The sequence below is a fragment of the Trachinotus anak genome, unplaced genomic scaffold, assembly GCF_046630095.1.
Source record: "Trachinotus anak isolate AG129_WGS33_773 ecotype Australia unplaced genomic scaffold, CSIRO_AGI_Tana_v1 ptg000028l, whole genome shotgun sequence".
Classification (NCBI taxonomy): Eukaryota; Metazoa; Chordata; class Actinopteri; order Carangiformes; family Carangidae; genus Trachinotus; species Trachinotus anak.
Window position 1 is genome coordinate 5748421 of NW_027273879.1, and position 18216 is coordinate 5766636.

General features: G+C 39.0%; 1 protein-coding gene across 6 annotated transcripts in view; it reads left to right on the forward strand.

The window, feature by feature from the left end:
• Positions 1-18216, forward strand: part of dab2ipb (DAB2 interacting protein b) — a 145791-nt gene that overhangs the window by 2626 nt on the left and 124949 nt on the right. For 2 of the 6 annotated variants that reach the window (XM_071466876.1, XM_071466877.1), the window contains exons 1-4: positions 2949-3144; positions 3400-3432; positions 9734-9858; positions 14697-14802. In XM_071466876.1, coding sequence (XP_071322977.1) covers positions 3045-3144; positions 3400-3432; positions 9734-9858; positions 14697-14802 — 364 coding nt within the window. In that variant the 5' untranslated portion in view covers positions 2949-3044. Of the gene's footprint in view, positions 1-81; positions 1060-2944; positions 3145-3399; positions 3433-9733; positions 9859-14696; positions 14803-18216 lie in introns of those variants that run through there. The other 4 variants (XM_071466880.1, XM_071466881.1, XM_071466878.1 and 1 more) reach the window with 4 other exon arrangements.

Here is an 18216-nt window from a genome sequence, read left to right on the forward strand (position 1 = left end):
CACTGAAAAACCAGAGCAAAACAAAAACAGGACCTAAGAGTACATTAAAAATGTGTTTAGGGCTAAATTTATGTGTTTGGGAAACCCTTTTTTCAGTCTATCATATCAATGATATTAGTGTGCTGGGAAGTGGAGGATTTATATTGTTCTGGATACTCTAGTCAGAAATGCAACCATCAAATACATAGAAATACTATACATTAAAGAAAAAATACAGCATGAAAGCAGGTCAAGTGTAGCTGCAACTTATGCGCAGCTTTCCTCTTCCAGGGCACTATTATCAATAACTGAGCATCAGCAAAAATTCAACAGAATATGCAAGATTGCAAATAAAACTGCACAGCTATGATCTCACTTTTAGATTTCAAAGAGAACACCTTGCAGAAAAAATAAAATAATTCTGTATCCTTTAACACTCTGCAACAGGGAGTCCAAAAAGCCACCCTTTGCAAAAGCTTTTACAAATGATTTCTCTTGTTTTCTCCATCGTCATGATCATCATCTAAAAACACGCATATGCACTTTGTGTTCAGAGCAGGAGTGCAACAATTCAGTGAACCAGCAAATCTGATAACAGAGTAAGCAATCAAACTTAGTGTTACGGGCTGTGAACTGGCTCAGATTAAAATATGAAAATGCACCAGAAGCCAACAAATAAGGGGAAGTTTAAAGTCTCATTTGCCTTTAAGGGTACTTTTTAAAACAACTGAAACCAGCAGAGGAAAGCAGTAAAGGATGTAGGTGTATCACAAAGGGCTAAATAAAACAGAAACTTCTCAGAAGGTAAAGCTGCAGGTAACCTGGGACTACAGGATACAAATATATCCCCAGCAAACCACAGGACCCTTTAACACAACTTGGTGTTGTGTGTGGGGTTTTTTTTTTTTTTTTTTTAAAAAAGGACACTACACAACACATATCAGTCAGGGAGCACTGAGACCAAAAGCTCAACACAGCATGAACTGAGCTTGTATAGAGGCTACGCAGGTGCCAGTGATCGAGCCTGATTGCCTGAGGAGAGAAAGTCCACATGACACCTGAGGCAGAATTTCAACAAGGGTGAGAAGAGATTCTCATTATATAAACACACTGGAGCAGTTTTGGAGATTTGGGGAAAAGGGTTTACACATTTAAAACACTTTTCCTTTAATTTCCTTCTAAGAAAATCTGTTAACTTCTGCATTGTTGGATGAATTAGTTAGGGTAGGGTTGGGGTTAGTAAAAGCAGGAACTTAAGGTGCAAACAACAACAGCAACATGCATGGTTTAGGGTTACTACTCAAAGAAGTGAAGTAATCAAAGCTGATTTATTACTAGTTCCTTTATTTTGTAGTATAGCTGCACTTCCTTTAACTCCATTCTGTGTCTTTGCACCACAGAGAGAAGATGCTGTGGGCATTATCTGATGAATTTGTGTTTTGGTTTATAAACACTTCCTGATATCTGTGGTTGTCAACACTTACATAACAATTGCACCAAAACCTTTTTAGTGAGTGCTGGTATTCACAGCATTGACACCTTAACTGGTTTATCTCACCTGATTTGCAGAGCAGATCATAATTTATTGCTTCTGAAGTTAGCATGCTAACCGGCTAGCTCCAGCCCAGTCATCCGATCTCTTCACTTTCCAAAACCAAGTCACTGTAGCCTCCAATCTGCCCTGAACAGATAGTGCTGCTCAGAGGGTGTATTACAACCTCACAACAACGGCTGAAGCTCTAGGCAAGATTTAAACAGCCATTAATGATAATGTTGGCCATGTAGCAATAACAAAAACTTACAAACAGCTCCTTAAAAATATAAATGTTTTCAAACTTTTGCTTAATTTTTTTGTGCACAGATATTTTGAAATATCTTTAGCCCCTGACTCACACAGACCTCATTCTTTTTATGCATGGCTGTCCTCATGAAGACATTGCTAAGTAATGCTGGCGTCTTCTAAAGGCTACCGTCAGTCTTTAATTCATTTACTCCCCTTTTAAGAAACAGGTCCAGGTGCATCACAATGAACTGTGTCTTCTCTCTGCTTATTCAATCTTTCATTCATTTATTCATTCAAATTTGGCATCTAGTTACACACAACACACAACTTTGGGTCAGTATTGGGATCAGAGGGAACGTCCGCAGTGAACAATACTCACACAATGACAACGTGACCGTCATTGCTCAGTTAAATGTCAAAGCTGCTGAGACGAACACTGCCTTTCAACTCAACCTTACTTTTCACTGTTTGAAAATTAGACAGTAGCAGCGAGGTCTTAACCTCAGTGCCCTGTGATATGGAAGGAAAATATCTCCTCCCTCACAGAGGGTCAGACAAAGTATGTTAAACCAGCAGCTGCTGAGAAAGTTCAGAGTCTGGGTCAGTTAGCGTGTAGCAAAAACATCCTCCATTACAGTCAAGTGTAGCACTGCCCACGCGGCTCCCACTCACCAGCAGAGAGAGATGAATTCAAATCTACTACTAAGTCAAGGCTTGAAAGTAAAGGTGATTGGATTTCACAGCTGCAAGGCCACAAAATGGAAATTAAGGCTTTCTCTTACTGACCTGCTTGAATTCATTGTTTTGTGTTAGTATTCAGACACCATCCTTCTCTCCTGGCTTTGTTTAATTTTTTAACTCTGTTTTTAGGATTCTTTTCACCGAGTGCATTTTAACAGCCGTTGCCATCACAGTTACAAACGCATGGACACAATGTCACTTGCAGAAAGTGTTTTTTCACATTTAGTTTTCACAGTCCAGCTGTTCATCAGAGAAGTTAACAAACTGTCGATTTTGTTCGCTCTCATTGTTCTTTCAAACACTGTCTCAAAACCAGTCCACAAACTAACAGAGAAATTTGGAATATGGAAAGCCTGTTTTCCTGTGTGTGTGTGTGTGTGTGTGTGTGTGTGTGTGTGTGTGAGACAAGCTAATGAGCCTGTCAGACTGATTCAAAACAGGTGTGGCAGCTGACACAGTGGGCAGGACCACCTCACCTGTTTTCCTTGCAGGCAGCCCACTAAACACAATCATTCAGGCCGAAGCACGGTGATATTTTGTGATGATTTCAAACCTTTTTCACCCCTCATGTAGATACATCAGAAAAACTGATACAGGCACAGGGGCATCGAAGGGTTTTTTTCCACATTCCTCGCCTGCGGGTAAAAGACTGATTATCACTTATTCCATTACATTTTACATTTTGTACAGCTTGATTCATTTTTTAGCCACAGCACTAATTCTCAGAAACTAATCCTCCGATTCCATATCCACACACAAATTCCTCTTTACCACATATTCCTCCTGAAACTTTTGGATTTGATTTGGCCTTTTTATGGCCTCTTTTCTGTTATTTATGTAAAAGTGATCAAATCTGTGAAAGTCTAACCTCTTGAATGTCATCTGATCTGTCTCAGATGATCTGTGTGGTCGTCCTACTCTCAGGGAAGGTAATACTCTTTGCTAGACTGTGGAATTAATGCATTGCTATGTTCATAATAACAGAAGTAGTGTTTGTGCAGTCTTGATCTTTATCTATTGATTCTTTTCTACCTCCGTACTGGAGAGTCTCTACATTTCCCTACTACCATGATATATTTATATCCCATGCTGTTGGATTTCAAACATTGGAGGTTGGTACATGACTGTCTGTTTTCTGTTATTGCACCATGTTTACACGCGACATGCAACATGGAATGTTTGCTGGGGTTGTATCAGCGCCAGTGTCTCCAAGACAACGTCTGCAGCTTGTGTGCTCTGTAGTGACAGTGATTCAGGGAGCTTGAACACATTCATATGTAGAACACTGATCTTTGATCATTTCCTCACTTGACTGAGGGACGCAACTGTAGATTAAATTTTAATTGATGACCAGAAGCTATAAAACTGTTCAAGCTTCACATTAAAGCTATGGGTGTCAAGCACAGCAGCAACTACAGACTTTTTCCTCCATTTTCCAGCTTGCGCCATTGTGCCACTGAGTGATTGACACGGCTCTTCTGGCCTCATGCCAGTAGTATCTTCATGCTCTTATGAGCCTGTTATTTGATAGCTATGGTTCAGTGAGACCTCTCAGTCCACATTAGTGTGTAAATGAGTGGTTGTCAGTGCAACATCCTGTCGAGCTATACATGCAGGTAGATTGCCAAAGTCTTGTTTGTGCATTTGCATCCCCTCTGTTTCTGTTTTACCTGTCTCAGCTCTTGAGCTGTGATTGGTGGCAAGCTTGTGGCATTTATTTGCTTGCATGGCATTTCCAGAAAGCGCTGAGAGGAAGTTCAATCAACGTCTCTGCATGTGGCTTACCTTGTGGCCTTTGCAGCGTTGCTTTGTATGAGCTGAAAACAAGATGAAGCTTCTCATCAACAGTGCAGCAAATCCATGCAGGGACTCTAAATCTCTCAAAGCTGCATCAGAGCAGGCTGGTGTAGCCAGCAGCATATGGACAGGCAGGATTTATAACTTACCCTCTAAATTCATACATCTCTTCCTAAGCGCTTCTTCACTTGGTTGTGAGGAGTGCATACCTCCTTGTTGTGTCACCATTTCCAATTCAGTGTCTGTCTCTGGAGGTTTAAACATTGCTTGTGCTACATGAAACAGAGACAATCAATTAAACCATGCATATTAAACTAAGTATTCAGGGTGGTTTCCTTATCAGTCCGCATAGCATTTGTAAAGAAGGACAATGACTGAAACAGGAGCAAGTCAGAATGATGATTTGGCATATAGATTTCAAGAAACTTGTGAATACAGCAGCAAGACATGTTTAGAGGATTCAAGCAGGTTCTGGACTGTAACATCTTCATCATGAGCTTGGCCTCAAGTCAGGGCTCAGTCCGTCTGCAATGTCCATACAAGCTGCTGTAATACACTTTTTGTGTGTAGTAGGAAAAGCATAGGGGTAACTGATTAAATAAATCATGGCTCCTCTCCACTTCTGGTGTCAGAAGCAGTTCCAGTTAGCCAGCGTGTGGAATAGCAGGGTCCTGGAACTGACACAACTAACTGCAATGCAGCCAAAAATGTATGTGATTTAGTAACACCTGTGTTTGGCAACTCTGCCATGAGAGAGGTCTTTTCAACATCTTGCTTGTGCACAGTGGAAGAAGATGCAACAGCTACAGTATCAACAGAGGAGCTGAAATCATTCTTATGTCTTCAGCCGTCTGAGTGCTTTCTAAACATGCACATGTGCACAAAATATGTGGATTTTTTTTTTTTAACTTAAAATATTTAAATTGAGTCAGATGGATATTTTGGTGAGAAAAGTGTCAGTGGAAGTGAATCGTCAATATTTGGAGGTTTGGATACTCCAAACCTCTAAATCAGACTCCTGCAAATATCTATTTGGGTGAGTTGGGAGGCAAGAATCTATATTATGTGGGAGTAGTAGGTGCAGAAACTGTTACGTGATGGCAAGTCAATATGAGCCTCCATATTTTCATAGAGCCTGTGTGATACCCATGAACAAAAACCTAAGATACCAAGAAAAAAAAAGTTGTTAAATTTAAGACCTCACTCACATTGATTTGCCTTAGATTGTGCTCGAACTTGATAAATCAGCGAGGCAGCCTACACACTGCCTCACATCTTGAGTGTTTGTGTTTCACTCTAAAACCTATGTTCGATCACATCCTCGTCACTCACTGCATTGCTACTGGAACAGGAGAGCAGGTATTTCAGACAAAATGCATGTGAGGCATCTCCTCCAATCTTAAAGTATTGATCTATTACCATTAGAGCCTTTTTATATTTGGTCTATCAATACCTGGCGGAAGGACTCTGTAGCAGCCGCTGAAAGGTGAGGTATATTGTCGTATTGCGGAGCACAGTTATTGATGCAGGGGGCAAAAGAAATGCTAATACTGTGCAGTTATCGATCTCAGTCCGCCACTAATGTTTAAAACACAGGATGGAGCAGCCCAGTATAAGTATATGCAAATAGAATGTGGCCATGCTTGTCATCTGATTTAGATTAGAGCATCTAGCTGCTATCTGATTGGAACACCCCTTATCTTTTACACACAGAGTAAAGCACACTTATCCATGACACCATGCTTTCATGGACACACAAGCATCCGTGCACACATACACACGCCTAATGAATACATAATCTATTGTCTAGTTCCCCTGCTGTTCATCTGAGCTTCAATAAAATGTGCTTGATTATATAAAGGTAACACAATACAAAACAGCAGACTAATGTGTATCTTTATCATGCCCTCTTATTTGGGGAAGGATTTTGTTGCTTCAAGATAGAACATATACCAAAGCCAAACACCCACATCCTAAATATAAGATGCAGTAATATTATTTGCCTTATGAATTTAAGTAGATCATCGACAAACAGCAGCAAATATGATTCTTTTAAGAGTTGAGCGTAAATACTTTGATATATATTTTTGCATGCATATACTGTATGAATGTGCCTATTTCACTCTCTTTTGTACTCTGGATTGATACATCTACCCATCATGGTTGACATTGACATGGCATTTTATATTCTTTTCTGGCTTTTTCAGTCTCTTAAAAGATCTTCTTACATGGCACTAAAAATGCAGATGTACAGAGGTACTCTTATAACTCCACATGGACTTAGTCTCAGTCAGTCCTTTCCCGTCAAATTTCTTTGCAATGTGGCAAAAATGCTTTTCTTGTGTACTTGTTGTGTTGCTTCAGCTCAGATATGGAGCAAGGAAAGATCTGCACACTTGGTCTAATGAAACCACTTGATAATGAAGCCAGTCTTTTGGTCAGATGTTCAGATTTTTCTGTGGTTTGTCTAGTGACCCTTTTTAACATCAAAGTCCAAAACATGCAAAAAAACCCATACCATGCTACCAAAGTAGCTGCACCATATGTGACTATACATTTTGAGGATGAAAAGTACATTTGTACATAAAAACATAAATTATAGGTCTTCTGCTCAATGTTGATTTTCCAGTTCTTGGACCCTTTGTATTGTGCATGCTGGCTCACTGACATGGCTTTTACTAGGACTCTGAAACTGGAAATGGAGCCCTCCTTAATGTTATTAGTTTCACCAGTGCTTTTTCTGCTACGGCTCTCAAATGTCTACTACAGAAAGAGTTGATATACACAAGGTGACCAAACTCACAGCACTATGAGAATAACAAAAAAAAGCTTAAGAGTTGCATTTGAACTTGTAAAAAAAGCTAGAGTGAGGGGGAGGTCAGTCACACACTGCACAGGCCCACACAGTCTTGAGAAGAGGTCTAATCAGCTGTGTTTAATATTACTTATGTTATTATTGTAGCGAATTGTTATCCTATACTTATATTACAAATTAGTAATGATTAATGTAGTAATTCTTTACTATAGTAGGATTGTCTGTTATACGACATCATTTTTGTATTTTTTGTATTTTCTGTTGATATTTCTGTTTCATATCGACAGGATATCCGAAAGACAAGGTTGCTAACTTGCTAAACTAGCTAGTTTTCCGGTGAAGCTGGTCACCTTAGCTTTGGTTTTACTCTTGACTGACGATTATTTTTGTTTAAACATACTTAAATATAGTGTTATTGAATGGGCTGCAAGTTTCTATTATTTCTCCATTCCATATGCAATATATAAGTTATTTATATTAGTTATATACTTTGTATGTAATTTATTTTTGCTTTCTGCAAGTGTTGCCACAGTTTGTGCCTCTCATGTAACCTTATTTGCAGGTAAATTTGTAAAAATCTATATTTTCAGTCCCTAAAGACTCTTCTGAATTATTAAAAAAATAAATAAATAAATTTTCAGTATTATCAAGGTCAAATTCACATTGTCATCATTATGTCAGGTAGCCAAACAATTGGCTAAACCTAGTCAACATGGATTCATTTTTCTTGCTTCAGTCTCACAACTTGGAAAACTGGAAGCTTGGAAAATTATGCTGCTTTTGGGAATATGTATTTTGTGCCTCAGACAGGAGTGCTTGCAAAAATATTGATTGACAAAAGAATATATACCTGTCATAAGGCTGATCAATAAATCATCAAGGCCGTGAAAAAAAATTCATTTAACTTCTGTCTCATCAGTGAGTTGTCCTTGGGTTTGTCTGTTAACCAGAGTCAGTGAGAAACCTCTTTGGAAAATGTGGTGCATGGTTAAATGTACTCTCCACTGTGGTAGATGCTGTACATCTTCATCAAGAGATTTGCACAACTCCGAGCTCGTCTCCTTCACAGATCTCACTCATATTTTCTGACTAAAGGAAATGAAACTAGACCTGCCAAGCAAAAATGCATCAGTTCAAAGACTTCCTTCATTTCAGTCTTCCTTGCCTTTCTGTCTCTCATATCTATCTCAGTCTCATAATTTTAAAATTTGTGGAACAGATTCTGAATTGCATAATTTAATCAACACCAGGATTAAAAACCGCTCTCTAAAGAGCCTCTGCTAAATGGAAAACTCTGTGTTTGACCTGCCCCTGTCCACAGCGTGACTGTAAGCTGATCAGTCAGATGCCAAATCCAGTAGCTGTATCTCTGTATTTGTGTGTGTGTGTGTTTGTGCATTAATGTGACTGTGCACTTGTGACAGAGTCTCTAATGGCATGGTGATGAGGCTACCTGGTATGTGAAGCAGTCATTAAGATGAAATGATCAAAGAGACTTAGCTGACAGGGTTGTGACAGCCTGAAACTGTGTGCCTTACATGCATTTTGACCTCTAATTCCACAAGTTTGAAAATGACATTATTAAGAAATACATGACAAAAATTTGTCAGTGCATTGTATGAATAATATAAGTTCCAGTGCACTGAATATTCGTTTTGAAACCCTGCTTGACAGAAAGTCTCTGAAAGTACACTGATAGTTTTATATTCTCTTTCCCAAGTTTACATTTCCAAGAACAGAGATGAAAACCTCCAGTTTCAAAGTATGTAGTTTCAAGAATAAATATGCACATATAGTATATTTTGTAGCTTATGACAAAACACATTGCAGTCCCATGTAGGGGTACTCCTCTGCATGAGCTACTTCTTAGCAGTAAGCGCAGCAACAACAGCACCCTCTTTAGCCACATGTTCCACTCATCAGCTTCGAGCTGAACAACACACAAACACAGAACACAAGATGGACAAACAGGTGATTTAAATCTCCACAGAAATGTTGTAGTGGGTGTTTGGCTTGAGCCATACGAAATGTATTTTCTTACTGTACACTATGCAGTGAGAAGGGAGAATATCGGAGATGTTTGTTTCTTGAAACGGATGTGTAATGAAATCGTGCTCTGTGTGGACTGATGTAGTCAGTGTCTCTGTAACAGTAACCCATGTGTGAGAATTGATGGATTGCATTTCCCGCCTGAAAAAGCATGTGTATTGCTTTTTCTGAGATTTATGTCACCTCATCATTGGAGATACAGGAGAATCCAATATATTCCTGTCTCACTTGTTTTATATTTATCCTTTCTTCACCTGACATCCACAGAATGATTTAAGGGTAAAAAAAAAAGTGGAGAGCATGTGATATTCATCACCCTCCAATGGCATTTCTAATTAAACAAAAGGATTTTTACATTCGCTGAGCAAAACAGTACCAACTGCACAAATTGAAAATCAGCTCTTTTTAAAATGAAGGACACATTAAGCAAAATTCTTCATTGGTTGCTTTTTTTTCTGCCTAGTTCATTTACCCTTATAGGTGCTTTTTGCAATACCAGTATTTAAGCTTTTACTCTCTATTCTACTCCATGTAATTTTGTTGTCACTGTTTCTTGTCCTCCTCTCTAGATGTGCGGTGTCCATCAAGACACTGGATGTCACGTGGTCACTCGTGTGAAGAGCAAACTGTGTGGAACCCGAAGTACTGTGTGGTCGCTGACTGTCAGATGCTGCTTCTAAATGAGGAGGAGGTGGTGAGAGCAGACAGTACAATCACTTGTCTGTCACGTCCCTCTGTGTCACCATTGTCTTTCTCATCTGCCCATGTTTTGTTTGTTTGTTTGTGTGTGTGTGTGTGTGTGTGTGTGTGTGTGTGTGTTCCCTTGTCAGTTTCATTTTACTTTGTTTTATTTGCTTCTTCTTTTTAGCTCTATTGCATTTCTCCACATATACAGTATATTTTAAAACACATCTTAAATTTATGTGAATAATTGGTTTTTGTTTTGTTTTTTTTTGATTGTCAGCAGGTTTTCGTGAAAAGTGCAGAACCGTTTTGCACCAAACTTGGTGGAGGGATGGGGCATGTGGAACGCCATTAAATTTTGGTGCTGATCCAGTGAAAGGGGCAGATCCAGGAATTGTTTTATCACTTTCCTTAACATTCGCGAGATAGGAAATTTTTGACACAGAAATAATGTCTTGATCTTGATGTAAAATCTGAGACGTATTTATGGTGTTGAGATCTAGGTTGGCGCAGATCTATATTATAATCTGATTCTTACAGACAAGTGTAGGATTGTTTGGCTTTGGCAGAGGTATGTGCTCTGCTGAGTGCTTTTCTAGTAATAAAATATGAGATATAGGGTAAAGGTTACACAGTCTGTGCCAGTTGGACATCTCCTCTCTGTCACCCGATAGCTCATACTTATCCCATATTCCCTTCCCACTGCTGCTGGGTTAAGGACTTGTATTAATCTACTCAATAATAATAATAATGATAGTAATCATAATGATGATAATGATAGAGACGGGACATTCACAATAGGAAAACACAAGCTCCTGACTGAATCCTGTGTTGTTTGATAATTCATTCTACATTTAAATTCATCCCACAGTGGAGACGACCAGTAGCCAGGTTAAAGCAGAGGAGACTGAGTCTGGCTTTCTGGCACAGTTGTTTTGATTAGTGTCACACTGGATTATGCTAGTTTCTGTGAGATTAGTGGTCATGTTTTTAAGAACAAATCAGGACTCAGCAGGATAATCTAAATTACATTGTTCTGTCAGCAGTATTCTCTCCTTACTTAACAGCTTTGTGAGCTCATATTTAAAGCCTGCACATACACTCCTCCCACAAAGATGTTTTCACATATTTTTCCTGGTTAAGTGTCTTCTCAAGACTGTGACTCATTACTAGGGCTGGGGAATATCGTTTATCAGTATCATATTTTCTGATACTGATACACTCATTGAGCACTTTATTAGGAACACCTGTACACCTGCAGCCAACAATATGGAAGCAGTGCAAAGCACAAAATCCTGCAGATACAGATCAGGAGCTTCAGATAATGTTCACATCAAACAACAGAATGTGGTAAAAAATGTGATCTCAGTGACTTTGATTGTGGCTGTTGTTGGTGCCAGATGGGCCGGTTAGAATTTCTGACACTGCTTCTCTCCTGGGATTTCCACACACAACAGTCTCTCTCTTACTCCTGTATGCACCTCTAACCAGGGTGCCAATAACTAATGCATGTTAGTGTCCGTCTATGACTGAGACTGGCTGTCTACACATACCCCTCAATGGCACAAATATAATATATGTATGAGTATGACTCCTGGGGGCTTTAAAATATACACTATATATGACCTAATGGGTAAAATTGTGACTATTCAGAGTTATTTTTGAATATGTAGGATGCTCAGAACATTTTATAAATGGAACAGCCATTTCTTTGGCATCGCATGACATACAAATTCAGCTAATGTCACGAACTGGGAACTGGGATCAGAAAAATAAATTATAACTGTCTTGGAATTTCTCAACGCCTCTTCTATGATTTAGAAGGTCTCAGCAGAGCAGCAATGACAGAATAGTGGCCCTGTGAGCAGCCTAGTATTATCAAATGGTGTATGAATGACATTGCAATTTCTTAAATCTTAACTCCTGTTATCACTATGTGTTTTTTGCTTTTCACGTGTCATTTTACGTCACATAAATCTCGTCTGACTAACCCCTACCTAAACCGGTGTTAATTGACCCACAAGACTGAACAGCGTTAAATGACATGCAAAAACCTTATAATGTGAAGACATGGCAGGTGAAATGTACTGAAAAGTGGTGTGCTATTTATAAGCCATGATATCACATAGCTCTGAGGTAGTTATGGCATCTTGAGCACTTAAGTTTGGTGAATGGTTGATCTTAGTGGAGCTCAAACATGAGTGCACTGCTTCAAACTCACAAAAGCACAAGGTGTAGTTATTGGACTCGTCAAAGCTTTTTTCATACCAGTGTGACTGCAGGAACTGAAGAGAAAAGTGTGGCTTCAGTTTTTCTGTGTCAGCTATTACTGAGGTATGCCATATTGAAAAAGAACAATAATTGCACAGAGGAATTATTTCAATCAACCCACTGGCAGCCTTTCTACCACAGTGCCTTTTGTTTCACAGCAACAAAGAACAACAGCTTTTAAATGCATCCATCTAGAGACCCAGACTCCGAAAGGTCATCTGTAACACTGCTGGATTTCTGTTATGTCAGCAAACTGTAGGTCAAAACAATGATTCAGTATTATAATGGCCTGCTCTAGATGAAGGTGGGATGACAGAAGAACAAGCTCAGTTGAATGGATCAGAGCATCAAGTGCAGTGAACAAGCAATCATACGGTTGAGGTCAAACATTTACATGCACTTCTAAGGGACCTTTACAGTATGTCACTGCACTGTTAGGCTTTCAGTTATTTCAGTTACTCTTTATTTTGTGACAGAATGATTAGACTCTGTGATTTGATCCAAAGTTGCTAAAAAAAATTGAGCTTAGTGAAAGCTCCTCAGACTCATCAGCCTAATTTACTATAGACATCCCTCCATGTTTGTGTGAAGATATTCAGAAGTGAAAGAAAATAATTTAGGAGAAGCCTTTAATTTCCTGTAGAAAACCCATTTGTTCTTGTGTTCCAATGTGATGCAATATCTCTCCAACCAAAACAATACATAATGCAGCATGTCTGAGAAAAAACATTTTAAATAATTCCGATTTAGCCACAAAATTATGATTCACTCTTTATTTGCTTTAATTTGAACTGTCCTCCTCCATTTTATATGACTTTTAGAAAACACTGGAGTGAACAAAAACACATGGTTCAAAAGTGAGAGGAAAGAAAAATCAATGTGTGCAGCAAGACTTTAAGAGTCCACGTACAAAAGTTTTTATTTATTGTTGGCTGTGAAAGTTTTTGCTGCAGGATTTTTAGTAAACAGTGACTCTTCTTTATTTCTTTGTTTCCACATTTTTTTTGTTATCCCTTTTTGTCTTATTCTGTTTCTATGTCTTTATTCTCTCCCTGTCTCTCTCTCTCTTTCTCTCCTTAGTCAGTTTTTCTCTTCAGCTCTACCTGTCTTTGCTTCTCCTCCGTACTCATGGTTCTCTTGCACTTTTTATGGAAAAAATAGAATTGAAGTGCAGTTTCACAGAGAACAGCTCATGCTGAAATTGTCGTTCGTAATAGAATGTTTACTTAATAAATGAATGTACCCTTATTTGCCAAAGGCGATTAGGCACTTATCCATTAGATCAGCCAATTTGACACTTCCCTAATCATAGGACAAATTATTCTTCCACAAAAATGAAGGAGGAATACAGATAGTCAAAGCAAAACTATGAGAGAGGGGATCACAATATCAACATTCAGCAAGTGTGTCACATGTCTTGGGGGCAGCAATATGAAGGTAATAAAAGTGCGGGAGAGGTGTGATTCCAGAGGGCTTTCTAGAGTTTAGACTTTTCTAATTTTCACCTTCAGTTTGTTGTGAAGACTTCAGTTGTTCCTTGGGCACATGAGACTAACTGTGTGTAAAATTGACGGTAAAGTTCAGCTCATTTCTCCCATCTACTTTTCTAAAGCTGCAAATGACTGCCACTAGAGTGGGTGACAAAGTTTTCTGTGGTTGTGTCAACAGTTCGAAATGTCTTATTAATTGAGGTAATTTGAAGGAAATACACTGCTGTTTACATGTAGTCTCGTTTCAAGTAGGCTGTGCCATTTGCTGATGTTATGATTGGCCCTCACAGTACAGGACTGTATATAGCCTCGTCATTACAAATCGTTGCAGTGAAGCTGAAGCCATAGCTCCTCTTGCTTAGTCATTATGGCTCAGATCTCCAGACGTGGTATTTACGTCAGGGAAAGTGTGAGTGAGAGCTGTCCTTAAAACCAGGTCCCATGAGGCCAGTAAAGAGGTGACTTGCAGAGAGGATCAGAGAGAGACAGAGAGATAAACAGACGGACGTGGAAACAGAGGGACAGAGAAAACAAGACAGACAGGGTGCTGCATTGAGTTGAGAGGTGTGAGGATGTTCGATAAGCCATTATCACTCCACTTGGAGGACATCAGGCCCTTTCCCTTTTTCTTTGACTCGCCACTTTCTCACCACAGCCATCCTCCTTCCTTTGTCTGTTTTATCTTTTGGAGCCAAACATTTGGTATGCAAGCTATAGGAAGATATTGGCTGACACAGACTGATGTGCTGCTAATGCCCGTTCTGTTCTGTCTAGTGGCCCCTCATTTATCAGGTCCAATACAACTATTGTGTGCTATTTGCCCAACACAGCATTAAACATGGTGACCAGAATAAACACAACAAAATAGATAAGGAACCTCTTTGACTATTATATGTGTATTTCTCACATTAGTTACAGCCGTCATTTTTCTTTCTGCTAGTTTTCATTCATCTTCTGTGCACCTACTTTGTCTCTGTGCCTTTTGTTAAATTCATTCAGCCTTTTATCTGTCTTGAATTTCTTCCTCTGTGTCTCTGTGTCCTCCTTTCGCTCTCTTTCTCAGTGGATCTGTTCCCTGTTTTTGCAGGAGAGGCGCTCTGCGTCATGCAAGGTCCATCTTCTGCGACGCACCATCAGCGTTCCAGTGGAGACACAGTTTCCAGAATTCCACAGCCAGCTGTCCACTGAGAGCGGTGAGTAGCCTCAGGACATGCCTCTGCAGTGATCAGGATGCATCAGTAATTCCATATGCACATTGGAAATACTTTAATTGCTTTCTTGACACTATTTAATTAAATTAGAATGATTAATGACCCTGAAATCAAATGTTTACACTTGTTCAACATGGTTATGGACATAAGTATTTAATTTGTCAGTAACTGTGGAGACAGAGAAGAAGTTGGTACCTTTTTTATGGCTGGCTCTGGTTTTGGCTTTTTTCCAACTATCTGTGCAAGACTCCAGAATATCAGCTTAAAGTCAAGCCTAAGCACTCATATACAGATACTTGTTATACAGCTGTCAAATGGGCAACATAACTGGAGAAATACCTCTGCCTTCTCCTCAGTGACATAACCGGTCACAGACTTACACATGCAATTGGAAACTGCTGAGACTCATTTCTTCTACTTCACATCCACTAGATGGAGAGCTTGCTGCTTCATAGTGCTCCAGTACACTGATAATGTTTCATTCTAACCACTAAAACAGTCACTGATAAAGGTTTTGGTCTCTTTCAAACTGCAGGTGTCATTTTGCACTTTGGCTGTTGCTGTTATGACAATGTAAGGCTTGTGGTTTTAATACAGTTGCTTGCTAGATATATCATACACTTACGTCTATGGGCAAGATGGAGCACCGCAGTAAAAGTGGTTCGAGTCTGTTGATGTGTCTTTGAGGGAGAAAGCACAGAATCAGTCACAGTGAGACACTAGGTGGCACTGAGGTTTGACATTCAAGCATTTGTATCCCACAGTTACCGTTGCTGGGTTGTCAGCTGGCATGCAACATAATATGACCCAACTTTAAATCAGTGTGTGCGGTGGTTATTTAGTTTAAGTGCTTTTTCATGATGTCATTATGTTATTTAGTCAACATCCTGTATATAGTACAGTACATTAAGTTTTTATTAAATTAAGTAATTTCCTGAGGTGTTGTTGTGTCTGTCCCTGAGACAGTGTATCTGGACAGATTGTATTTCTGGCTTGGCAGAGTTGTGTAAGCTTAATTAATCAATCAATATTTTCATGTTTCTTTGTTACCACCCACCCAACCCATGCTTTATGCAGACAATCTGTGTCTGTTTAAATAGCGATGTTCACATGTGTCTGTCTAAACAAATGAGTCAGTGAGTTTGTTGCTGTATTGATCTGCAGTGGCATCTGCAGCCCTACCAATCCTTTACCATCAGAGGAAGCCATTTAGTTCAGTGTTAAATTATAGCTATAACAACTTTATTTCTTAATCTTAGTTTACATTCAGAAACTTTTTAATTTCTCAGGAAAGAATTAAGTATCACATCAGTTGATTCAATTTAGGAAGTGTCTCATTCAAATGTTTACATTTTCATTCAAATGCTTGAAATGCTTCCAGTTTTCTTTCTAGCACTTTTCTTTCTCTCATACCCTGTATCCCTCATGTGAGGTCACATTCTTGTTGATAGTATGATGAGGGCTAGATAATGAAATGAGCTGAGATGTCCTTCTGTCCTTGCATAGTTGTCTGTTACCCAATATTCTCTGCATAGCACATATTTGGCTTTAAAAACACAGTCTTTTTTTTTTTTTTTTCTGCAGTTGTTCGGTGCTAAATCACTCACACACACACACACACACACAAAAATAAATATGTGCGTCCCCTTTTGTAATCTATATTCAGTGATGTGAAGTGATGACATGGCGATGAGAATGCAGCGTAACATGCATTATTATACTGGGTTTGTATGATCACTGTAGGTTGGTTTTGTTTATCTGAGGAGAGACGGAGGCTAAAAGAATAAACACTGTCTGCCAGCTAGTTCACTAATTACAGAGAACCTCTGTAACTCTGCCAATGAAACTTTTCCATGATTATTATGTAAGGTCATTTCTGAATCACTGATTCAGATTTCCATAGTCAAGATACACTATTCTCCATGTTAGCTAGAATCCGTTACAATACATTAATATGCTACTTTAGTGGCTGTTATCTCAGCCATTTAAACATAAATTTATACATAAAAGTGATGCGACATCACTGAGTTGAAGTTTCTGGCACAAACAGGTTCTATCAGGGGGTGTTCACAGCCTGCAGTGTTGCCAACTTAACACATTGTCGCTATATTTAGAGACTTTTTTTTTCAGACAAACTGGGTATAAACATGCTACATGACTGGACTGTGTATGGATGCCACACCTCATGTTATGGTCATTCTAAGGAGCCGCTCTGGTTTCCCGGCTGCTTGGGAACTGCAGGGAAGTGGAGGAGCGCTTGCAGTACACTGAATACACTGAGCCTCACCTGTTACAGCAAATAAACTACTTTCATTACAAGTATCATTATTACTAAAGGGAGGCAGAGGATTAACTAAAGATAAGACACATTGAGGAGGGAGAGCATGGGAGAAAGAGAACTCCTCTGTAACTGCTGAATAAACTAGTAGATCTGAATAGCATGTAAACAACAGAAACTCCAGCAACCAGAAATGAGACAGTATCCTTACTGCAGCACAGCAATGGTTTCTGTCCAATGAAACACTAGAGCTCATTAAATTTGAAACAATTACAGGAAGTGTTGAGTTTGTATTAACACGTAATGCAGTAACTTTAACATAGCAAACAGGAGCAACTGAAAATGAGGCTTTGCACTAAAATACGCTATTGCCAATCCTACATATCTAACCGAGGGAGATATAAAGACCTGCCTCTGATAAAAGTCTGTTTTGTTCTGGAGTTGGAGTTGGAAGTAAATAAAGGCTAAACTACTGTGGATCCCAGACAGAGGCTATGAGCTGTGTGAGTGGCAAAATGAGAAAGATGGTTGATCTTGAGGTGCACCAGTGGCTCACCTGATTTGATATGTGTTAATATGAAAAGCATAAGTTGGACTTTAAATGCACATTTTAAATGTTTTTGTGAATCACCACATATGATTTCAAAGTAAAATTCCCAGGTATATTTTAAAGGGAGCTTTAAATATCCAGTGCTAGCATTAAGGTAACATTAAATGAATGAAAAGTATTGGTAAATTAATAAATTTTATGAAATATCACACATTGCACACATGATTGTTACCATTAGTACTGGCATGAGATAATGCTAGAACTGCCTCATTAAAACACACTTATGTGTTCTCTGGCAAAATCATTTTCACATGAATGAAAACAAGTGCCACTTTCTGTACCATGCTGACACAAGGGTTGTTTTTTATCCCTGAAAACCATGATGCGTGTTCTAGTTGCCCCTTCACTGTCTAACCTTTTAAAGTTGCATTTGTATGTGTGTATGTGTGCACACCTGTGTGGTTTTCATATCATGTTCCACAAAACAACACTACAAACACTCATACGGTCTGTGTTTTACCAAATTATTCATTGGCGTAGCCCCACCTGCTCTTGTCCTTGTGTGACA